General features: G+C 36.6%; 1 protein-coding gene across 1 annotated transcript in view; it reads right to left on the bottom strand.

Moving 5' to 3' along the window:
- The window catches only part of LOC114031528 (cation-independent mannose-6-phosphate receptor-like), a 142,396-nt gene that overhangs the window by 30,717 nt on the left and 86,033 nt on the right, over positions 1 to 25,646 (bottom strand). The window contains exons 17-29 of the mRNA XM_027846658.1: positions 25,349 to 25,464; positions 24,166 to 24,334; positions 20,401 to 20,580; positions 16,863 to 16,961; positions 14,729 to 14,830; positions 7,304 to 7,499; positions 4,632 to 4,802; positions 3,422 to 3,565; positions 3,122 to 3,297; positions 2,635 to 2,722; positions 2,028 to 2,243; positions 606 to 736; positions 321 to 418 (exon numbers count right to left, since the gene is read on the bottom strand). Coding sequence (XP_027702459.1) covers positions 321 to 418; positions 606 to 736; positions 2,028 to 2,243; positions 2,635 to 2,722; positions 3,122 to 3,297; positions 3,422 to 3,565; positions 4,632 to 4,802; positions 7,304 to 7,499; positions 14,729 to 14,830; positions 16,863 to 16,961; positions 20,401 to 20,580; positions 24,166 to 24,334; positions 25,349 to 25,464 — 1,886 coding nt within the window. The remainder of the gene's footprint in view (positions 1 to 320; positions 419 to 605; positions 737 to 2,027; positions 2,244 to 2,634; positions 2,723 to 3,121; positions 3,298 to 3,421; positions 3,566 to 4,631; positions 4,803 to 7,303; positions 7,500 to 14,728; positions 14,831 to 16,862; positions 16,962 to 20,400; positions 20,581 to 24,165; positions 24,335 to 25,348; positions 25,465 to 25,646) is intronic.

The following is a 25,646-nucleotide window of genomic DNA, read 5'->3' as shown; positions in this document are numbered from 1 at the left end:
AATTCTTGACCAGAAAAATACCCAACACATGGCATCACTGCTTCTCAAGGTTATTTGAAAGGTATCATAACATATACACTCTATATGTCTATAAGCCGCCTCAATATACACCAATGGTGAGAAGAATGTACTTAGCTGACCATACAACTCCTGACAGTGACTCTCAGCCTAATCATTTATTATCTGATGGCTACTGTCCACATTAAAGGCTATGAGCCTCTAAAAATGTATGAACATTACAAATTAACTTGGAGATAAGAATAAATTTAAGTATGATTTTATCTGTTGATCCAGAAGAGTAAAAGTATAAACTAACTTACCTGAATGAACATTCAATGGACTCAAAAGGTGGGCAAGCATATTGGGTTCGCCACTCAAACAAGTAAGAACAATCTAAAGTTTCCTTCAAGAACACTGGCTAAAGAAGATTAAAAATAAATATGTGTGTCACTATGAGGACGTAAAATTGGATGCAGTCATTTTAAAATCTGGACTTTAAAATAAAAAATTATTTTTATAGGGGTGTTTTTTCTCTCTCCTCTAATAACAGAACATACTCCCTGGATGGCATCCTGCAGCTCTTTTACTATGTAAAATATACTCACCTTTTGAGTGATGCGATCACAGTAAAAAAATATGGTTGTAGATCTTTGATATATTTTATGGCATGTGTCCCCACCAGTGTAATTAATCTTTATCAATCCATTTTCATAAGTCAGCTTCTGGGTAAGTAACCCTATTTTAAGGGGGAATCAGAAGAACAGAGAAAAGTAAAACACTCAGATACATTATCTAACCTATACTTGCACTAAACCAACCTTTTTTTTAAATAACAATAATCACTGCAAATTACTTTTATATAGTGCTTTATGGTTTACAATGTGCTTTTCATATATTTAAGCCTCAGTCTTCCACATGTTCACATAGCTAGTGTCAAAAGAAAGATTTGAATACAGCTCTTCCTCAATCCAAAAACAGTGATCTCTCCATTATGCCATACTGTCATTCTTAAATATAAATGACCACCCTGAAAACCTCTTGGTCATCTCAGTGTTCGATGATTATAGTGGCCAAACAAAAGAAGTGAATGCTTTTCATTTAACCACTTCAAAGAATGACCACAAAAAATTGATTCTCCAAGCTCTTGGTTCTTTAACTGAGTACCTCTCCAAATTTGTTTAAACTAGTTATCAAGCTCATTATCAACAAGCAATCTACTGACACAGTGGAGGTATTACATGCCATAGTTTCAAATAACATTTCTAGTCATTCTGTGAATCAACTCTATTTAGTACTGCTACAGGCAATAGCTTCCCTAGTTTGCCATTGAACTACCTAAATAGTTCGAAGAAAAGTCATTATCTTTCATTGCTAACAATGAATGAAAATTTTTAAAAAGTCACCATAAGATCAAACGAGATAATATTTGTAAAAGCACTTAGCAGTGTCTGGCATATAGTGGGTGCTATATAAATGATTATTTTCTTCCCCTCCCCTCAAAAGAATAAATTAGGATGTCAGAGAAACATAGAAAGATTTATGTGAAGTGAATAAGAGTAAGACAATATCCACAATACCTAAAATAATTTAAATGAAGACATAATTTAAAAGGCAACCACAAAGAAATCAATTGGAGTAAATAATCTTGGTGTCAGAGAACAGATGACGAACTATACTTCCTTGATTTTGATAGAGAAGTGGAGGATTATGGGATTATTATGTATACAGAATATTGTATATATCATCAGCTTTGCAGACTTGTTTTTCTGTTACACAATACGTTCTGATGCTAGGAAACAACTGTTGTATACACAAATACACCACATCTCTAAAAGCCACCAATAAAACTTTTAAAGAAAACAGAAAGTAAAATCAATCTAACATTTTGTCAGTGATTTTCTGGATGAAAAAGTCAAATGAAATCTATGAAAGAAAAGAAGTAAGAGGTAGTTTATCCAACTCAAAGATGTAACTTAGCATCATGCCTTAAGTTCTACTTAACATTATAAGATGCAAATGCACCCTACCTGCAGTTTTCTGGAAACCCTGAGGCCCCTTCTTTTTCTGACATGCGGATACTTTCTTAGAGCTGTCTGCAGGCTTGCATACATCTGAGGACAGGCTTCCACAGACCCGGAAGTAATAGCTGTATTCACCGTCTATCACTATTGTGTCATTTACAGCAAGGGCCTTCAGGTTATAAATGTGGCCATGCTTTGGATCTTTCACCTCACAGTTGTCTCCTTTGAGGTCACATGTGGGAAAAAAAATTTTAAGTGACAGAGCAAAAAGGAAAATATGTAACACTCACACACATACATACATTATGTCTTCCTTACGATTTAAAAACTGAATAAAAAGATCATGCAGAACTTTATAAAACGCATTTGATACTATTTTACCTTTATAAAAATTAAAAATCAATTTTAGAAAAAAGCAGTTTGGGCAATGAATTAAATTTTCTCTAAGAATCTGCTCTAAAGTTCTGTCTCTCAAAGGTTCTTTACATTAAAGAACTGTGAAACAAAGGATTAACTAGGGGACATTAAAAGGTATCGCAATAATATATTTGAAATGATTAACATGAACTTTTAGATCAATGGAAAAGAAAAGTAAAAGGCCACCAGATCTCACCTTCTGCTTTGCGAATAGGACAAGCTTCTATGGTTCTCCAGACAAATACATATTCACAATCTTCCTTATGCTGAAACACCGGTGATCCCTTAAAACATAAGCAGACAGCTCATTTGGGTGCATGCTGTTCTTTTTATATTTATCAAAAGCAGTTAACCATAACATGGTAGCTTCAAACAAGTAACCGAGAAAGCATTAATCAAAAGACCTAAGATTTAACTGCTACAAAATTAGCTTGGGCACAAATACATGGCTGTTCCTTAGTACCTAGGAATTAGTGTTTGACCTTTCTTGGTATACTCAAAAGCATTACACCAATTATTTTCCCCATCTGTAACATTAAATTCCTGGGGGGAGAAAGATATCTTATATGTGAAGGCCTTTCCATTAAGTTCCCCAAAATGTAAAAAAAAAAAAAAATGCAGAAAGACTAAAACATATAGAAATGTAATTAAGAATAAGATAAAGTGTTTATCTAGAAACTTACAGGTGTCTGATCACATTCAAAGATGATACGTGTGGAGAAACGTTGATTTTCACATTTATCACCATTCACATAAACAATACTCAGGGATCCATTAGCAGCAGTTTGAGGACTGATCTGTACAACACCTAGGTTTGTGCCTTTGTCATCAGATTTTACACAAGATCCCATCGCACTGCCTGGAGGAATAAGAAAGACTAGCATTTCAGTAGAGTTTTTTTAAAATCCTAAGCCAAATGTTTTTAAAATTTCTTTATCTAATGACTTAAGAAAACCAAAATAAAAAGATAAAAGGGAATTCACCATGACATCCAGGAATATAAGGCAGAGGATTGCAAACATTTAAGTAGAAAGTTCTTTTTTTTCCTTCTGTTGAAGTATCAAGTGCAGTCCAAGGTTCTCTTGTTTTGCTCAGGCCACTTAGATCATATTCGTTGCCCGCAAGGTCTGAAAAGATATTTTGAAAAACACTGTACTTTCTTGTTCAGAATGCACTGCCTTAATGGATTAAAGAATATTCTCTTGTAGTTATGATTTTCATTTAATTTAGGTTTTCAGAATTAAAGCAAATTCACAAAAAGCTATTTTGAAAAAAGATCATAGATTCAGGGCTTAAAGGGTCCTTAAGGCCATCCATGACCTACTCCCTCACTTTGAAGATTAGGAAATTGAGGCTCAGAAAGCCTAAGTGACTTGTGGAAGGTTACACAGGTAGTAAGCAACAGATGCTGGAGAGACAATCATCCTTTGCTTTTAGTATGCCACAGTATAGCATTTATATGGACTACGTAATATGGTCACATATAACATATATATTTACATAAGGAAAGATACAGTTCCTGTTCCTTTGGCATCTTAAACGTTTTTAGTGCATATTTCTGAAATGAAAAGTGGTGAGATGGGTAAACTAACTTCTCAGGGCCTTGAACACATCCATCGAATACATAAGATTCTCTCTAGTTTTCTGATCTTTCTAGCCTAAGTGTTAAGTAGACATAAGTCTGTTCTTTTTATGTGAAGACTCATGTTCTTTCCATACTCCAGACTGATGGAGCCCAGTATCTTTCATCATACAAGCTTTTATTGATGATGATGATTTTCTTTCCCCCTAAAATTATCCCTTTTATATAAAAAGATGGGACTATATAAATATATCAAATAAAAATTAATTGAAAATAATTTGTATATGGTGATTCTAAACACTACTGCTTATGAAACTTCCTATATTTTCCCCTACCATTCTGTTTTCCAATCAAGAACTGATCTTAAAATACATTTTCATGCTACTAATAAATAAGATATACTCAACTTTTGCAAGATATAAGCAGGCAAATTTCTTTATCTTCATAAATAGGAAAACTTTAGTGGAAACTACTAACATAATAGGGGACTAACATGGTATACCTGCCTTCCTTCAAAATAAAACACACTCTCACATGCGCACGTGCACGCGCGCACGCACACACACACACACACACACACACACACTATTTCCCTTACCTCAGGAACTTACCAGTAACTTGGCAATCCACTGGAGAAGGTACACAGGCTAAAGCTGTTTCAAACTCAAAGAAAGTATCATAGATTCCTAGTTCAGAATTAATGTCTTGACGTAGGAATTTGGGTGTTCCTGGATAGATATCATCATTGCAGATAAAACGTATGATGAAAGCATCTGAAGCACCTGTAGAAAAAAAAAGGTCAAATTTCAAAAAACAGAAAGAGATACAAATATATGCTAGTAAAAACAATGGAACTCCTTTAGGAGACTGATAATGGGAAATGAAACTAATCTTACAGATTATACTAGGTTATCCATCATGCTTCAGGGGGATATGATTTTGATCATTTGTATAACAATGTACCGTATTATGACTGGTTTCAAGCTATAAACAAATTACATTTTTTGTTAACATTCTGAATATTCCAGGATGTTCTACTTCTTTCAATTACTCCCTTCAACTTATCTGGCTCCTTTAAATAAAATTTAAGTATCATTCAGATATCTTACAGATAATATCAATACATAGAATTCTTAACATTACAAAACAAAAAAATTCTAATAGAGAATATTTAAAGTTCTTTGATTTAAACTTGGCACATAATAACTAAAAATAACTAATATTTATAGAACACTTTGTTCTCCAAAGTGATTTACACATGTCATCTCATTAGATATTCACAATAGACTTGTGAAGCGGGTGCAGCTATCATTCCATTTCAAAGACAAAGAAGCTAAGGCAGGATGAAGTTAAGTGATGAGGCCAGGGTCACAGGCTAGTAAATATCTAGGTAGGATTGGAATTTGGGTCTCTCTAAGTCTAGTTAGTGCTCTATCCATTACAATAAATTGTACCTACATAAAAAAGGGAAGAGTGGGGGAAAAAAATCTAACTTCTATGGAGGGGGCACTGAGTATATTAATTGAGTGTGAAAAGCAAGGGAGGTGTGGTAGGACGTTGTAGTTACAAAAACTACAGGAATGCAATGGAGATCAAATGATCGAATGAATCAGTTTATCTTGTAACAGATGCTGAGGGAAGTTGCAGAAGAATTTGAAATTCATAAATAAACCAATTAACAAAAAAATCCTTTAAGCTTTGTTGTTTTGTTGGGAGGTTTTCTGGGGAGGGGAGGTTAGCTCCTGAGATACAAGTCATTTGCTGATAATTCCAAACTGTCACAAAGAAAAAGGGATAGGGGTTGTGACAGACATGGAAGAATAGAGGTTCAGAATATACACCAATTGTATGTGAAAAAATGCCCTGAAATAGAATATCAGAGAAAATATAAAAAGGATAGTGAAGTAACTTTCTAGATTACTTGAGTCAAACCAAAAGCTCATACTAGAACCAAGTGTTTGAAAAAGCTAGGCTAGCCAAAAATCTAATAATCCTCATTTCTTCAAACCAGATTTCAAGTAAGTAAAAAGTAAAGGCTATAGGATAATTCTGTTCTCACAAGAGAAGAGATTTAATAGAAGGGCTGGTAGTTGCAGACTTTGCCTAGAAAGAGTTAGAACTGATTGTATAGAAATATCAGGACTTTTGACAAAAATTTTGGTCATTTGACATACTGTGAAGCTCCATTTCACAGTACTTTAAGTTCTGAGTTAGTTGGGCACTCTGAGGCAAGAGCGCTGCTAAGAGAAGCCCTGAAAAGAAGTGTGATGTAATGAATAAAGTGCTGGCCTCAGACTCAAGAAGACCTAAGATCAGGTCCTGTCTCTAATCTTGCCAGGCTAGGTGACACTGAAGAAGCCTGAAAGAGTTTAATTTGCAGAGCAGGGGCTACCTTGATAAAAATAAGTTCTTCACTGGGTGGTGTCTATACCAATGAAAGCACAGGTCCAGTTATAAAAATAAAAAAAGAATTAGTGACTTCCAAAGCCACCAACCCTTAGGTGAGTGGAATAGTTCTAAAACAATGCTTTGAAAATGGCAGCAAGAGCACAGCCCTGATGAAGATGCCCTAATTCAGAATGACTTCCATTCATGTCTTAACATGGAATAGAGTATTACTCTTGGCATCCAAAGAGTACGGATTGCAGGGAATACTGCAAGAACTGCAATAGCATTGTCTACCTAACTTTCATCATAGCATCATGTTTCTCAAGAGGAAGTAATATAACAGTATCCCCTAACAGAACTGCTAAACTGTACCCCCAAAAGAATAAGAAAAAAGTAAGAAAACAGCTATTAATAGGTTTTGAGATAGAAAGACAGAGTATATTGTCTATTTGGGCAGGAAAATGTTAAAAACAACTATTTTCTTTTAGTTCAGCAAGAGACAGAAAGAACTACAATGTAATATATCCTTTCAGGTTAAATAATCTTTATCAGTATCCTTGGTGTGGCCCCTTATAACACCTAAGAATAAAACAAAACAAAAACTATAGGCCTTGAAAATGAGAAACACAGACTACAAGTCAAAGGTGAGAAGATTGAGGGAGGGATGAGGGGAAGAGGAATTGGAAAGCAAAACAATATCTTTAGATTTAATAAAAGACAATGACTTTTTAAAAATATCCTCATAATTTTTATCAGAGAACAAAGGTACATTTTCTTTTAAGAATACAAAAAATAAAAATAAAAAAGAGGCCTACAAGATATACACAAACAGGGTTTGCCCAAAGAGTTCACTTCTTATGTCAACAATCAAGATACATTTGGCTTTTAAGCTTACCTGTAGATAGTGAAAGGGGTCCTCTGTAGATAAGTGTTATAAAACCCTCTGTGGTTAAGTGAAGACTTTTCTTAGCTCCAACTTGCCTTTCTGGTTTCAGATTATTTGGGTCTCCTGATTTCATCTCTCCTTCACATCCAGCAGCCTCCTTCCCTTCTATAGTCCCACAGACAGGCAGTGTTCCACAGATATTAAACTGGAAAGAAGGAGACATTTTATAAAAACAGCAACCAACTTCACCTACATGATGCTATTTATTGTTGCATTACTTTCTCATAAGGTATTCTAAATAAAATATCCACCTCCTAAAACAAAGCACTCTGAGCTTAAAAAAAAAAAGTTTAGTGATTTTGCAGTTTTTAGTACTGACAATTTAGAGATTTTTAAACTGTTTTTGATCCCACTGTTTCATGAGTTGCAGGGTCGTATGGTTGAGATATATAGAGCACAACTAGTTGTCACTAAAGAACTAAGAATATCACACAGAGGGCAAAGAAGCAGTACATGGGGAGGGTGAGAAGGAAAACTATTTTTTTTCAAAGAAAGACTAGAGTTAAGTTAGTCTTCAGGGAAAGACATGTTTCCAGAAAAAAGGGGGGGGGGGGACATGGTGGATGGTCATATAATAAGAATGAGAGATAATGAGTACACAACCTGAGTGCTCCTCTGGTATATTCATGTCAAAAATCAACTGAGGGAGGTCTTTGGCCCATTGGGTGGTCCTCCCTTTGGTGAATTTACAGAATAACATGGACAAGAATTTGGTCAGGCACAGAGAGGTTGTGATTTGTACTACTGGAACCAAATCAATAAGATCACAGATTCATCTGCATGAATTGGTCCTACTATCCTACTTTAAGTATTGGTTGAATTTGCAGAAATGCATGCATTGAATATATTACCCTTCACCCTTGATAAAGGATATGATCTTAGGTATTAAAATACAGAAGTCAATCATTTCCCCAAAGTTTGACAACAATTTCACTAAAAGCTTGCACACTAAAAAGCAAGACATAGAGAAAAAATAGTTTTTAAGTCTCAGACTTCTGTTTGAGCACACTGTTTGAGCACTACAAATAGGAGCATCTTTTTTAAAAAAATAATAATGTTTTTATTTTTTTCTTTTTATTTGGTATTTTTTTCCCAGTTACATGTAAAAAAACAATTTTTAACATTAGTTTTTAAAACTTTATAGTTCCAAATTCTCTCCTTTCCTCCCTCCCTCATCGAGAAGGCAATCAATTCGATATAGGTTATACATGTATAGTCATACAAAAGACTTCCATAATAGTCATGTTGTGAAAGGTTAACTATATTTCCCCCTCCATCCTATCTCACCCCACATTTATTCTATTCTCTCCTTTCACCCTGTCCCTCCTTAAAAATGTCTGCTTCTAAATATCCTCTCCCCCAATCTGCCATCCCTTCTATTAACTCCCCTCTTCTCTTATCATCTTCCCCACTACTTTCCTCTAGGGTAAGATAGATTTCTATTCCCAATTGAATGTGTATGTTATTCCCTCTTTAAGTCAATTCTGATGAGAGTAAGGTTCAGACATTCCCTCTCACCTCTCCCCTCTTCCCCTTCACTGTAAAATCTTTTTCTTGTCTCTTTAATGAGAGATAATTACCCTATTCTACCTCTCCCTTTCTCTTTCTCCCAGTCCATTCCTCTCTTACCCCTTCATTTTATTTTTTAGATATCATCCCTTCATATTCAACTCACACCCATGCCCTCTATCTATATATACCCCTTCTAGCTACCCTAATAAGAAAGGTCTTATGAGTTACAAATATCTTTCCATGTAAGAATGGAAACAGTTTAATTTTAATAAGTCCCTTATAACTTCTCTTTCCTATTTACCTTTTCATGTTTCCCTTGAGTCTTCTATTTAAAAGTCAAATTTTCTATTTAGCTCTGGTATTTTCTCAAGAATGTATTAAATTCCTCTGACTCATTGAATATCAATTTTATCCCCTCATGGATTAACCTCAGTTTTGCTGGGTAGGTGATTCTTGGTTTTAATCCTAGCTCTTCTGACCTCTAGAATATCATATTCCAAGCCCTCTGATCTTTTCATGTAGAAGTTGCTAAATCTTGTGCTATCCTGATTGTGGTTCCACAATACTTGAATTGTTTCTTTCTGGCTGCTTGCACTATTTTCTCTATTATCTGGGAACTCTGGAATTTGGCTATAGTCTTCCTGGGAGTTTTCCTTTTGGGATCTCTTTCAGGAAGTGATCAATGGATTCTTTCAATTTCTATTTGACCCTCTGATTCTAGAACATCAGGGCAGTTTTCCTTAATTTCTTAAAAGTTGCTCTTTTTTGGATCATGGCTTTCAGGTAGTTCAATAATTTTTAAAAGATCTCTCCTGTATCTATTTTTCAGGTTAGTTGTTTTTCCAACAAGATATTTCACATTGTCTTCTATTTTTCTTCTGGTTTTGTGTTACAATTTCTTGATTTCTCATAGAATTATTAGCTTCCATTTGCTCCATTCTAATTTTTAAGGAATTCTTTTCTTCAATGAGCTTTTGTATCTCCTTTTCCATTTGGCCAATTCTGCTTTTTAAGACATCCTCATTGGCTTTTTGGACTTCTTTTGCCATTTGGTCTAGTCAATTTTTTAAGGTGTTATTTTCTTCAGTATTTTTTGGGTCTCCTTTACCAAGCTGTTGACTCGTTTTTCAAGATTTTCTTGCATCACTCTCATTTCTCTTCCCAAGTTTTCCTCGACTTCTCTTACTTGATTTTCAAAATCTTTTTTGAGCTCTTCCATGTCCTGAGACCAATTCATATCTTTCCTGCAGACTTTGGATGTGGGAGCTTTGACTTTGTTGTCTTCTTCTGAGTATATGTTTTGATCTTCCTTGTCACCAAAGTAAGTTTCTATAGTCAGATTTTTTTTTTCCATTATTTGCTCATTTTTCCAGCCTATTACATGACTTTTTAATTATTTGTTAAGGTGGGGCTCTGCTTCCAGTGTGGAAGGTGAACTGTCCCAAGCTTCAGGGGTTTTGTTCAGCTATTTTCAGAGATACTTCTAGGGACCTGTAAGTTTTTAGTTCTTCCAAGGGAGTATGATCTGAGGAGAGGTGTTTACTCCTTTCCTGGCCTGTGTTCTGGTCTGTGAGTGTCCACAAGCACTCTTTTCTGCCCTGGAACTGCCACTCTTTTCTGCCACTCCTGCCACAAGCTCTGCTATGCCAGTGCTCCTCCTCACCCCAGGACTGCCATCCAGGACAGCCACCCAGATCCAAGTATGGGCAAATCAACTAAGTCCTGCCTCAGTGCTAACAAAAAGACCCCTGTGATCTTCTTCTGACCAGTTGTTCAATCCCCTTACTGTCTATGGGCTGGGAGTCCCAGAAGCAGCTATTGCTGCTGCCTCTGCAAATGCAGTCACTCCCAAGGCCTGCTCCTGGCCTGCTGGGGTCAGTCTGTGCTGTTGCCATTTGCACTGGACTGCACTACTCTCTCACTCAGGTCTGACAGACCTTTCCTACTGACCTTCTAAGTTGTCTTTGGCATTTGTGGGTTGAGAAGTATGGAAACCGCCACTGTTGCCAGTGATTTAGTCCCCTGAGGCCTGCTCTGGGTTTGCCGGGGTTTGGTCTGCGCTGGCACAGCCTGCACTCCCCTCTCAACCTAGTGCAACAGACCTTTCCTGTCAACCTTCCAGGTTGACTTGGATTGCAAATTTGTTTTCCTCTGTCTTTTTTGTGGGCTCTGCTGCTCTAGAATTTATTTAGAGTCATTTTTTAAGGCATTTGGAGGGGTTTAGGGGAGAGCTCAGGTGAGTTCTTGCCTTTACTCTGCCATCTTGGCTCCACCCCACCCCACCCCCAAAACAGGAGCATTTTAAGGAACTCATCATCTTAGGAAATCCCTCTTCCATTTGGACTCTGCATTGGACATCTTCCATGACAATAGCAAATATATCAGGCTGTGTTCCTAATTCTACAATGCCCTAGAAACCTCTTCACCCTGGAAGCTCACTCCATCCTTGATTTTATACATTGGAAGTATCCTTAGTTCCTGTGGCTGGTTCCCCTTTGATTGGCTGGTTCCTCCCAGAACCACCATTTTAAGGAGGAAGTCCACATCAGCATGCCTTCAATCCTCTCTAGGCAACATTCTGACTCCCCTGGATTTTGTCTACCATACTCCACTGGAAGCTCACTCCAACCCTATGCTTCACACAATGGAGGTATTCTCTGCCCCTGTAGCTTCTTTCTTTGATTAGGGGTGGGAGAAAAGGGCTCCTCCCAGAATTTCCATTTAAAGGAGAAGGAGGGTAGTCATGTCTTCATTCCTCTCCAAACTGCCCTCTTGATACTCCCTGACTTTCACTATAATGCTAGGTACTTTCATCTCTTTCTACCCCCGCCCCCCATCTATCTTCTAGTTTTTCAGTTCTCTTTTATTTGTTGTCTTCTTCTATTAGGATGTCAGCTCCTTAAGGTCAGGGTCTATCTTGCTATTTATATTTATATTTCCAGAGTTTAGCACAGTGCCTGACATATCATAGGCACTTAAATGTTTGTTGATTTGACTTGTATCTCTTAAGAAAAGATCAATAGGAACTAAACATCAAACAAAATCATAATCACTTCCTTTGACTTGTATAAAAGAGTTCCTTGTGCCTCCCTATTCAACAGTGATTTAAAATTTTATGATATAAAAAGTTTCCTCGCCTCACAGCTTTGTGGAAGTGGGAGATTCACAGGTGTCAAACATCACATATACCTTCAGGGGTTTTTTTTTTCCCATTACATTGATGTAAAGGCAAATGATATCAATACATTTTATTTCAAAAAATATGTAAAATTGTTAGTTCAACCAAAAGAAAGGGGAAAAAATAAATTTATTAAAGTTTTTTCCTTTCCTTAACAAATTACTATCCTTCAGGTAGACTGATCTAAGACAAAGGTTTTTAACCTGGGGTTCATGGATAGATTTCAAGGGGTCTGTAAATTTTTAAAAAATATTTTGAACTGTATTTCAATGTAATCATTTTCCTTTGTAATCCTATGTACTGTTCTATGCATTTTAAAAAATATTATTCTGAGATGGATTCCGTATAAGTAGGCGTTGCCTGACTGCCCTAGTGGTCCATGACACAAAAAAGGTGAAGAACTCCTCTATGAAGTCACAGGTACTTTATTCTATTACATTCTAAAAACCTCCTTTTGTCCTATTCCTTAATTAAATTAAATCCTTAATGTGCTTTCTAGCATGTTAAGCTGCATTAGTATCTATATATCCCCTCCTCTATTTATTGGCAATCAAGGTATATAAGAGTTACCTTGCATCTCAGAATTTCTCTGTTTGCTAAACTGTCCTGTACACAGCCTTAATGCCTTAAAAAGTCTTCTATGTTAACACCTACATTCCCTGCTGGGGGGAAGGTGGCAGGCACAGCTTTAGCTGAAGGCACAGCTTTAGATGGAAGCCCCAGAAGGGCTACCCTTTAAGCTGTCACTATTTCACAAGCTTGTTGTAAGCTCTCCCCTATTCTCACTTGGTATAGCAATGGCATTCTTATTTTGCTTCAGGCTTTTATTAAACCATCTTATCAAATAAGTTCACTTATTTTCAAACAGAAACTTCTCTCTTCTGGACATCTGGTTTTGCTAGTTGTATTAAAAATGTAGAGCTAGAAGAAGTCCAAATGTGGGTGGTTATTTTTCTCCTTTTAATTAAATCCCAGTTTCCAATGGAAATATAAATAAACCTTGATCCTTTTCTCCAGTTATAACATCATGCACATACATTTGGGAAGCATATTCAGGAGGTTCTATGGCACATAATCAACCAGGGTGTTTCCTTTTTCTCCTTAACTGAGTAACATAACCACTGTTTCCTTTGGACTCTACAGTTTCTCAGTAACAGAACACTGGATCAGACATGAACGTGCTAGAAGAAAGACAAACTTTGCAAATGAAAGACATAAAGTGCAAGACTAGGTCTTTCTATCTTGGCCAGACTTGAAGTGAAATGGCTACTATTAGGCCTACTCCCATTACTGATTAGCACAGCAGCTTTGACCCCTTCCACCCTGACCCAGACTGGTTCTCTCCGCCTTCGTCAGCCTGGCTATCCTCTCCTCCAAGGGCTCACTATACTCATGCCAGGCTTTGTTTGAACACTGGAATGTCTACTAATGTTCAGAATTCCTGAGCTCAAGTGATTCAGTAGCCCAACTGAAATAGCTCTTTCTAAAGCCAAACATTACTTTCCTAATAAAAACATAGCCAAAATGCCAATTACATATTTTTTTCCTCTCTGGATTCTCCTTTCTGCTTGCAGATAAAAAGTCATCCTTCTAATAGGCAAGGTTTGCCTGTGTGGAAGGGACTGTAATAGCAGCTACTTGTAGGAAACTGTGTGACAAAGCGTATAGAGCACTGGACCTGGAGTCAAGAAGACCAGAGTTCACACCCAAAGGGTTAGAAAACTGTGCCTAACCTTTGACCTGGAAATATCACTACTAGATCTGCATTCCAAAGAGATGAAAGAAAAGGGAAAAGGACCTATGTGTACAAAAATATTTATAGCAACTCTTTTTGTGGTGGCAAAAAAATTGGAAATTGAGGGAATGCTCACCAATTGGGGTATGGTTGAACAAGCTGTGGTATATGATTTTGGTGGAATACTACTGTGGTATAAGAAATGATAAGCAGAATGCTTTCAGAAAAACCTGGGAAGACTTATATGAACTGATGCAAAGTGAAGTGAGGAAAACCAAGAGAAGATTATACACAGTGACAATAATATTCTAAGAATGATCAAGTGTAAAAGATTTAGCTACTCTGATCAAGATAATGATCCAACATGGTTCCAAAGGACACATGATGAAAAATGCTATCCACTTCCAGAGAGAGAATTGATGAACTCTGAATATTAATTGAAGTATACATTTTTCACTTTATTTTTCTTGGTTTTGCTCATGAATGTTTTCTGTGGCAATATGGTTAATATGGAAATATGTTTTGCATGACCTCACATGCTTTCTCAAGAGATGAGGAAGGAGCACAGGGAGGGAGAGAATTTGGAACTCAAAATTCTAAAAAATGAATGTTAAACATATTTACATGTAATTGGGAAATATTTAATGAAATAAATTTTTAAAAATTTTAAAAAGTGGGGGGAGGAGAAGACCTAAGTTCAAATCTGGCCTTAGACTCTTACTATCTATGTGACCTAAGCAAGTCACTTAACTGCTGGTTGCCTCAGTTTTCTCATCTGCAAAATGGGCATAATAATAGCATCTACCTCTCAGGGTTGCTGTGAGCCATCAAATAAGATAATATTTGTAAAGTGCTTTGCAGATGTAAAGTATTACATAAATGCTAGCTATCATCATTTTAAAACAATTCAATAATTCATAATTAAATGAAACTTTGGCATAACTCTTACCATAAAAGACTTTCCAACACCATAGAGGACATGTCCATTTGGTTTATTTAGGGGGTCAAAATTAAACACAAATCCACTGTCTGGATCCTTTATAGAGCAGGCCTAAAAAAAGAGACAAAGATGCACATATGCATACAAAAATTCCATAGAAACAAAGTACAAAGTCCCTTGTAAAGAATTAGTCACCAACATGTTATAAAGTTGTTTGTTTCCTCACAATCAGTAGTGAGATGAGTCAATAGGTGGCAGGAAGGAAGTTAACTTTAAAATTACAATAGAGTACAAAATACATTTGCCTGTGCAGTATTAAGAGCCATGGAATCTACTTCCTGACTTTTCAATGACATCCAAGGAATATTCTTATTGACCCCTTTGCGGTAACATATCATTAGTATATATAGATGACCTTGTAGATTTCTCTTAACAATAAACTACAGGGTTAGCATATTTATGTGACCTAAGAGTTTGTTACCAAATGCCTACAGAAAAGTACATGGGATGTATTAGGGAAACAAAGTTGGTTCTTTAACAAAAAATTAGGCATAAATTATTTTTCTAATAAATTTTAAGAAATCTCATGTCTAATATCTCTTCCTCAACCCTTTTGTAACTTGACCTATTTTCCCATTACACAAAATATTACATTCCAAAAGATGAAGCTACCTATGTCCTTTGGCCTCTTGTTCTCCAGGTTTATTACTCATTCCACTTTGCTCACCACATGCAGGCCCTGTCAGAAATCAGTAACTGAGCAGGAGCCATGTAAATTGCACTCCATCATAACTAGCCAACAAAGGATTCAGATTTTCCCTTTCTAGCTTCCAGTTCACTTGACACACAGCCAAGCTCCTGGAAAATAAACCTCTGAGATGTGAGCAATGAAGTGCTGGATTTAGGCTGCACTATATTTATATAGTAGGCAAGACAGAAAAAATATGAACAACTCTAGGATTGTCATTTCTGATCCTACTTAAAGAGCTTTACCCATTTCTTTGCCTAGCTAAAAGCAAACAATCTCCGATGGTTGTGGTAGACAAAGGCAGACCACAGCATACTGTCTACTCACAGGAACGTGGATACTTCAAAAGTTCAAACACTGTAGCATATCATACAAAGTTAAACATGGGATAGGCATTCCAATTTTAATGCATGGGAGATATTCCAGAGATCGGGCCACAAAAGAACAAGAAAAAGAGCAGACATAGTACTTTAAAAAACATTATGACAAAACTGGCTTCCTCTATGAATTAAATTTGATGTTTTCAATACTTGGGTTCTGGGTCCAAGAATACCTCCTGTAATTTTGATATGTTGCTACTCAGTGTTGGGCAGGGAATCTGAATGACAAGTATAGTTTTCCTAAATTCAAGACAGCAGTTTTCTGTCCGACTTTTATGTCAAATTATAATTATTGATTTTCAAACTATAGTTTTGTGGTACAATACAGCTCTTTGTTAAGTCTTGGGCTACTTCTTCAGAACAATTTTACAAAAAGGAATCCAGGACACAGAATATCTTTTATTTCCTAACTCTTGACTGCTCCTAAAATAGTCCTAATAGCCTATGAATACTAAATTAAAATTCAGGGTGAATTTTTAAAAGTAAGAAATGAATTTATTAACTTCTCCAAGAGAAGATAACAATCTTAAAACTGCTTTCTGCTACTTAAAAGACACATATCTGCCTGCTTATAAACTCAATTGAATTTTCCAGCCACAAGTCTTCCTGCCCCTTTTCTGTATACTTCCAGAATGATTTTCCATCCTTTTTTCTTAGCTCTGTCTCAACATATATGTTTAAAAACACAGGCTTTTAGCTGAAAGAGCAAAATAGAGCTTAACCCTAAATTTATCTTCCATCAGTATACATTCAATATATACTCAATATACTCAACAAGAATTCTCATTATCACCTACTAATCCACTCTTGGGGGTAGGGTACCTGATTGACTGAATCTGTTTATAATGATTTAAGTTACTGATTTTACAAACCTTCTAACAATTTCTATAAGACATTGATTCAGACAGAATTAAAAACAACTTCCCTTATAATTTTTAAACTAGCTTTATAACAAATGTTGCAACTACTTCTTTCCTTTCCATGTTCTCTGATTTAAGGCAGAAAAAACACTCACCTGATTTTCATCAGTTGTTTTGATTGGACAGGCAGCTTCTGTATTCCACAGGAAAGTGGCAGTGCATTCCCGAAAGATAGAAAATACCGGGTGGGTGTTCTGAGAAATCAAATCCAAGAGAGCAGAAAACATAAAGACTGCCGTGTGACAGAAAGGATGCTGAACAGTCCTAGTTCTCAATCCCTTTGACTATGAACTACATGGCACTGGAAAAGTCCCTTCCCTTGTCTGAATTCTACTTCTCCCATGTACAAAAATGGGAAAATGACATCCCCACCCTTCTCCTTAGGATTAATGTAAGACTCAAATGAAATCATATGTGCTTCAAAATTATAAGGTGCTATTGTCAATATAGAATGCAACTGCCTAGATGGAAGGAACTGTTGATGGTTTTTTCCTTTGTCACCACTGCACGCAGCAGAGCCTTGCACAAGGTCAATACATGGTAAATGCTTACTGAACTGAACTGAAATGTAAGGTATTATACCAAACCTTAAAAAGAACAGTTTTGAGGAATACCAAAATTATTTCTCAGAATTAACTTTTCATGTTATAGATAATTGCAAAAGCCACTCAAAGAAATGAGGGAAAACTAAGTTAGATGACAGATTCTTAGATTTACTTCCTTCCTGCAGAGCAGGATATTGCTCAACTTGTACATAATATTTACCTGCTCATACTTTTGTAATTTGACAAGAAAGAAGTAAAGAAGAGATTCAAGAGGCATTAATCAACAAGCACTGACTAAACACCTACTATGTACCAGGGCTGGGAATACAGATTAAAAATAAAGGTAAAAATCCATACTCTCATGGACCTTACCTTCTATGAGGGGAAAAAAACATGTACATACCCAAATTAATCGAAAATAAATACAAGATATAGAAGTTAAAGGGACATTAAGACCTCATGTAGTCCAATCTTATCATTCTACAGCTCAGGAAACTAACACAAATGGAAGTCAAGAGACTTGCCCAAACAGCAAGCAACAGGGCTTGTTGTTCAAAAGATTGAAACCAAGGTATTCTGACTCCAAATCAAGTGTTATTTCCACTATTAAATACTGTCATTTCTGTTTGGTACTACCGGTGTGAGAGTCAACAGTACAGGAAGAGGCCAGAAAGAGCAGGAGCAAGGAGCTATATAACACTCCTATGGGATCACAACTGAAAGTAGTAAACAAATGGGAGATATATCACACTCAGGGCAAATAAAGTAAAAGGGCCCTTTCCTGTTGTATCTATAATAAAAAGCACAGCCACATGCCAATCTAGTGAATGGGTTTTACCTTTCCCTTCTGTAATACACACAACTGAGCATCAAGGAAATAAAATTCAGGAAAAGGCTACTTGGCCTAAAAACCAAAATACACTCTTGATTTTCCTATACTAAGTCCAGTGAGCATTTTAGTATAACTTACTGTTAATTATACTGTTGAAGCACAACTGAATTTTTATTTTGAAATAACTTTTGACACAGAGCTCAAACATAGATTTTTATTCTTATTTCTTTATGAAAATAAAAATTACTGATTTATCAAATATCCCAGATTTTAACTTATCTAAATATTTAATTAATGGAAACCATTTCTGGACTAGTTATGACGCAAAATACTTTATCCTTCGGAATGAAAGAGTTCTTAAGGACCAGGAAAAAAATCTCAGACAATGTACCAAATTCCTTGAGTTTTATAGTTTCTATCATTTTACAAATGAAGACATTGAAGCTTATGGGTGACTTGCCCACAGAGATTGTGGAATCTCAGAAAAATCACCAAGACTTTCTTTATATGTAAAATGAAAGGGTTGGACTACAAGAATTGTAAAATTCTTGCAAGCTCTGACATTCTGTGTCTTTAACATTCTGAAGCCAAGCTTTAATGATCAGTACACACAGCAGCCACAATGAAGATACTGAATATTTTATTTAAAATTTGATGAATCTTTACCATCGCATGAGAACTGTTATTGAGAGTCCCATATTACTATGCTGCACATACGATACACACTTGATGCTTCTATAGAACATTAGAAAATTAATGATGCTCTTATAGAAGTAACTTTGAAATTTAAGCTTCATGAATTAGTTTTTCCTCTCAGTGAGCTCATATCATTCCGAGTTCACTCTTCTCACCTTTTCTACATTTCAACTTCCCTCCCCATTAGCACCATGCCTCATTCTTTCCTTTTATTCCAGTCTTTGAAGAAGTGACCCTTTTTCTCCCAAAGGTCAAGCCACCTACATTTCCCTTGTTCATACCCTATTCATCAGATTGCCCCCATAATCACATCCTGCTTCCCCCAACCTTCAATCTTTTCCTATCTACTGGTTCCTTTCATGATGCCTGAAAAAACACCCAAGTCTTCTTCATTCTAAAAACCTCTCAAGAGACTGTACAATTCCTTCAAGCTATCATCCTATATCTCACCTCTCCTACATTTAGAAAAGGCTATCTAAACCCACTATCTCCATTTCCACCCCTCATTGTAACCCAGTTTTTTTGTAATTTGCATCACAACCTCATCACAATCTGATATAGTTGATGGTCTTTTCTTCCTAGATATTCTCTTCTATGTTTTCATGACATTTTATTCCCCTACCTGTTTGATTGCTCCTTATCAGTCACTTTTCCTGGTTCAACATCCTTATCATACCACACCTACTGGTTGTGACTATGCTCCAAAGATGCTGGGCCATTTATTGTCAATATATTCTCTCACTTGGTGACCATCAACTCCCACTCATCAACTGTCATCTCTATGCTAAGGATTCCCAGACACGTGGGCATATACGCATGTACACATATACATGTATATGTAAATATACACAGATTTACACACACACATATGTACACACATACATAGATATTTAAAAATCAAGTTCCTGTGCCCCAGATTCATTTCACCAACTGTCTATTAGACATTTCAAACTGCACAATCTAACCTATGCTCCTGCCAAAGTGACCTATCTACTGTATCTTAGAAATGACATTCTGTCTCCCATCTTCATACCATTGCTCTCTCCAGGAAGCTTAGAATACACTCCCTTCTTACTTCCATCTCTTATAATCCCTTATTTTGCCCAAAATTCTGCTCCAAGGTCATCTTCCACATAAAACCTTTCCTAAACCCTCCTCCAGCAGCTAGTGCCCTCCCCACAAAAAATATTTACCTTGTCTTTATTTAGTATAATAGCTATGTACATGCCATCTCCCCCAAAAGAATATAGGCTCTTTGAGGGCAGGGATGATTTTATTGTTGTCTCTGTATCCCCAGGACCTAGCACACAGTAGATACTTAAGGCACAGACTGCTTTAAAGAGAATTACCCTAATTTCTCTACTTAGCAATCTCCCAGTGAAGTCAATGCCTGTGTGACCTTGGAAAAAGAAAATTCAACTCTCAGGGTCCCAATTTCCTTATTTGTAAAATGATGGGGTTGTAGTAAGTAATCAAAATAGCATTTCAGTGACCACATAGTATTCTAGTTTTGTTTTTTAAACTACTAATAAAAAATCATTAAAATTCATTACACCTTACCAGACTTCCTCTAGAACAGATAAGATGGATTCTTGTGGAATAAGTAGTGGTCTTTCCTTCACTATTAACACATGAAGAGCCATTCACATACTCTAAAATGAGGTTACCACGGCCATCAATTACAGGACCTGTTTTTGCAACACCTAAATTGCTGATTGCCACTGTTTCAGAAAATGAATCCTAGGAAGAAAACAAAAAGCTTTGTTAAGTAGTTTGTTTGTTTCCATAAAAGAAAACAACAAATCTAGCTCATCAGTACCACTCTAGAATAATGTATTTTAAAAACTACACTGAAGGGTGGAATTAAGATGGCTGAGTAAAGGCAGGGACTTGCCTGAGCTCTCCCCCACACCCTTCCAAATACCTCTACATAATTACTCTAAACAAATTCTGGAGTGGCAGAACCCACAAAAAGACAGAGTGAAACAATTTCCCAGCCCAAGACAACTTAGAAAGTCAACAGGAAAGGTCTGTTGCACCAGGGTGGGAGATGAGTGCAGTCCAGCACAGGCTGCACCAGTGCAGAGCAGGCCCCAGAAAGCCAGAAGCAGACCTTGAGAGTGACTCAGTCAGCAGCAGCAGTGCCATTTTCCAGACCTTTCAGCCCACAGATGATAAGGAGATCTGACAACAGATCAGAAAGAGATTTACAGGGGTCCCGCTGCTGGCACCAGGGGCAGGACTCTGTTTCATTGCCTATGCTTGGATCTAGGTTGCAGTCCTGGATCTTAATCCCAGTGTGAGGAAGAGCAATAGCACAGCAGGGCTTGTGGCTGAGGGAGAGTGGAGACCCTGGTCACAGTTCCAGGGCTGAAAAGAGTGCTTGCGGTCACTCACAAACCAGTGCACAGTACAGGAGAGTAGTAAATACACCTCTTACTAGAATCCTAGAACATACCATCATGGAAGAATTAAAAATTTACAGGTCCCAAGAATTACCTCTGAAAACAGCTACACAAAAAGCCTGAAGCTTGGGACAGTGCCCCTCCATCTGGGAAGCAGAGTCCCACTTTAGCACAGAGTTAAAAGTTAAGAAATAGACTGGAAATGAGCAAACAAAAGGAAAAAAAAAATCTGACCACAGAAAATTACTATAAAACACACACACTGAGAAGAAGACAACAAAGCCAAAATTTCTGCTTCCAAAAGAATCCACCCATCACCTGCTGAAAGAAGTCCCAAAATTAAAACTCCCAGGAATACTATAACCAAATTCTAGACTTCCCAGATCAAGGAGAAAATACTACAAGCACTCAAAAAAAAAAGCAATTCAAATATTATGGAGCCACAGTCAAGATAACACAAGATTTAGCAGCTTCTACACTAAAGAATCAGAGAACTTAGAAAGTGATATTTCAGAGGGCAAAAGAGCTAGGATTACAACCAAGAATCACCGACCCAGCAAAACGGAGTATAATCATTCAGGGAGAAAAAAACAGACATTCAATGAAATAGAGGACATTCAAGCATTCCTGATGAAAAGACCAGAGCTGAATAGACAATCTGACTTTCAAATACAAGATGCAAAAGAAGCATAAAAAGGTAAACAGGAAAGAGAAATCCATAAGAGATTCAATAAGGTCAAACTGTTTATATTCCTACATGAGAAAATGATATTTATAACTCCTAAAAACTTTCTCATTATTAGGGCAGTTAGGGGCATACATAGACAGAAAGCAGAGTGTGAGCTGAATGTGATGGTATAATTATCTAAAAAAATAAAATTAAGGGATGAGAAAGAAGAATGCACTAGGAGAAGGGGAAAGGGAGAGGTAGAATGTGATAAATTATCTGACATAAAATGGGCCTGAAAAAGAATTTACAGTGAAGGAGGAAATGGGGGAAATGGGGAGAGGAGAACATGAACCTTACTTTCATCAAAATAAGTTCAAAGAGGGAATAATTCTACACTCAATTGGGTATAGAAATCTATCTTGCCATAGAGGAAAGTAGGAAGGGAAGGGGATAAGAGAATGTGGGGGTTTCGGGGAGAGATGATAGCAGGGAAGGCAGTTTGGGGGAGGTAAAAGTCAGAAGCAAAACACTTTTCAGAATGGACAGGGTAAAAGGAGAGAGAGTAGGATAAATAGGGGTGAAATAGAATGGAGGGAAATATATAGTTGGTAATCATTACTGTGAAAAAAATGTTTTTACAGTGAGTTTCTCTGATAAGGACTTCATTTCTCAAACATATTATATTTCTGAATTCAAAATCTGCCATGTCCCTTTTCAGAGCCTCTGTTTTGAAGAAATTTTCCTGCCTTAAGTTCTAAATTGTTGATTTTCATTTTTTTATTTCTTGAGTGTTCTGATTTCTACCCTAATTTCCATCCTTATTTTCTTCTTTTATGCCTAATTCTTCTTTACTTCTAATTCTTTTATTTCTCTTCTAAATCATTCTAGAATTTCTATTTGTAGCTCCATTATCATGGTGGTAGGGGGAGGAAATTATTGCTTCATTTCCCTTTTATCCAGGATTTGAAACACTCTCTCTCATTCTGTAGTATTTCCTCATTATTGTGCTCTTCTCTGGATTGCTTTATTCCATCTGGTCCACTATGATGTCTGGTTGGTTTCAATGCCCTCCTCTTATTAAAGGTGGGGAAGGCTCACCATAGAGGGAGAAAGCATCAGCTGGATCACTACAGAAGAAAGACACCCAAAGGAAAAACTGCTGCTGCAACTAAGCTTATACCTCATCTTTCCTTCACGCTCTTAGAAGACCCTCCTCTTCTGTACTATATAACCATCTAAATGGCTCTATACTGCTGACCCCTCTCACAGTTCTCCCACCCAAGACACCAGGGCTGGCCAAGTTCAATGCTCTCCCCTTATTATTGGGCAGGGATGAGCAAAGGGACAAGGGGAAATTCCAACAAGAGAGGAGAAATGCTGCCGCAACCACACAAAGCTACAAGTCCAAGTACAGCCACACAAATAGCCCGTGGGGCAGTGCATTGATCAAATGCTTGTTTTGGTTTGGTTTTTTTTTTTCCAGTAGGATTTATATTATGTAAAAGTGTCTCCCTTCTTTCTCTTGCTATTTGCATCACTTTCTTTTGTACCTTTTTCACTTTGAAGTGGTGACAGAAGCTAGGCTTAGAATCAGCCTTTCACATTACCACCCCTACTGGACATTCCTCCTTCTTTAAACAACCTTCAAGCTACCACATAAAGAAAGCCAAGAAAAGTAAATCGCCAAAGACCTAGAAAAAACTTTTTACAGGAGCACAAATGTATCTTTTTACAGGAGCACAAATGTATCTTTCATGCAAGAATTAGCATATTCAAACAACCATGGAAAAATATACAGAAGTTCTTCCAGCAACTGAATTTATTTAATGCTAAATTACTAATTAGCCTCCTTAAAAAAAGCAATTATCTAAATTTCAGATTTGTTAATTAATCCAGAACCAAGACTGTTTGGTAGTAATGCTGAAATAATTCTTCATGTATTCCAGAAAATAATGCTGAATCATTCAAAAGTCTTTGAGTTAAATTAGAAAGAGTCACTAAGTACCTCCATTCCTACAAAATCAAGTCACCAGCATGATTTTTAATTTAATTTTTTACATTTTAAATCTGAATAATGACACAAAATCCCCTCAGCCAGCAAGTTGATGTGATTCAAAGTCTACACCTATGATCAGTAGTCACACTCTTGCGACTACATCATTGTATGCATATTTACAGTGATGCTGAGCTTACCAGATACTGACCCATATCCACAGAGAAATAAAATAGCCAGTAGAAGACAAGACTTACATGATCCTTTTCGTATTTCATCTGACAAGCTGAAGCAATTCGATCACAGCCTGGAATTGGGTTCAAAGGTCGACATATATTTATATAGTATTTCTTCCATGTGCTATGTTCCCCCGAGCTGTCCATTGCATGCCAGTTTCTGCCACTACTATCTTCAGACTTAGCTAAACTAAAATTTCAAAATAAAACATGCCTTTAAACATCACATATAACACACATCTCCTAAGTATTTGAAATAAGCAGGAAAATATATGCCCAATTTCAGACAAAAAGTCCCCTATCATTCAAAGTTAATAAAATTTGCTTAAATTATATGCTACTACATTAGCTACTGATCCCTATCACTACAAATAACTGTTTTTATTATAAAGTTTCATGAGGACATAATGAAGCTCTAAAAACCAACTGACCTGAAAATATACAAAAAATCATTGAGCATGTCCATCCTATGAAGCTAATTCAATTACAATCAACAATTTATTAAGTACCTCCTATACTTGATGGGTCGAAGATAAAAACTTTAGACCTTGTTCTAACGTTCACAATCAAATAACAGAGAGGTGAAGAGGAAAAAGGTACATAGACAAATTTTTTACTAATGATACAAGGGAGAATATGTTGGAAACAAATGAGAGGTCTAGGCAAAATGCTAAGAAAAAACTGTTGAGGGAGATATCACTTTCAGCTGAGGGGCAGAAGTAAGGCTTTAAAGGGAAGCAATGGTACTCAAGTCGTTCCTTAAAGGAAGGGAACAACTTTATACAGAGATAGGAAATGGATTCTAACACTGAATCTTCATTGTGACACAAAACAGCTATTAATATAACAATTCTCCTACCATATGTCATATCTACCTATTTTATAGTAAGAAAATAGGGCCTGGATTTAGAGCCAGGAAGTCTGGGTTCAAATTTCAACTCAGATGTTAGCTAGATTATTAGCCTCACTATGCCTCACTTTCCTAAGCTTTAAAAATTTGGGGGTTGCACTCTATGGCCTCAAAGTCCTTTTAGCTCTAAACCCTCGAACTTTTGATCCAAATCCCCATTTTGTTCATGTACATGCAAAATTAACTACTTCTGTACATTGACTCAGGTGCATACTCATTGATGATTTCTAAAAGACCAGACATAGTTACCTGCACCCATTCTAGTGAGTAATGGAAAGCCATGAACTACCCTACCTGGATAAATCATATTGCTCCAGAGTATCAGGATCTGTCACCATACATTCCAGTGGTTCCTCTGGGCATGCATAACTAGTATACCACCTAAAATTATAGGTGGAATTATCTTCTTCCTAAAAAAGTATAATGGGGATAACAAATGGAAGATGATACAAAAACCTTTCAGAGTGAGGCACAGCAAAAAGGAACATGACCAAGCTTCCTATTAATTTACAAAAAAGCAAAATCTATTTTATTCTTAAATTATCACAAATTAAGCAAGGATTCCAGGGTTTTCTTCATATCATCATTGCTA

Source organism: Vombatus ursinus, unplaced genomic scaffold (assembly GCF_900497805.2).
Source record: "Vombatus ursinus unplaced genomic scaffold, bare-nosed wombat genome assembly UNPS02015175.1, whole genome shotgun sequence".
NCBI lineage: Eukaryota > Metazoa > Chordata > Mammalia > Diprotodontia > Vombatidae > Vombatus > Vombatus ursinus.
The sequence above is the reverse complement of the archived record's forward strand: the minus strand, read 5'-3'. Positions and strand labels throughout refer to the sequence as shown.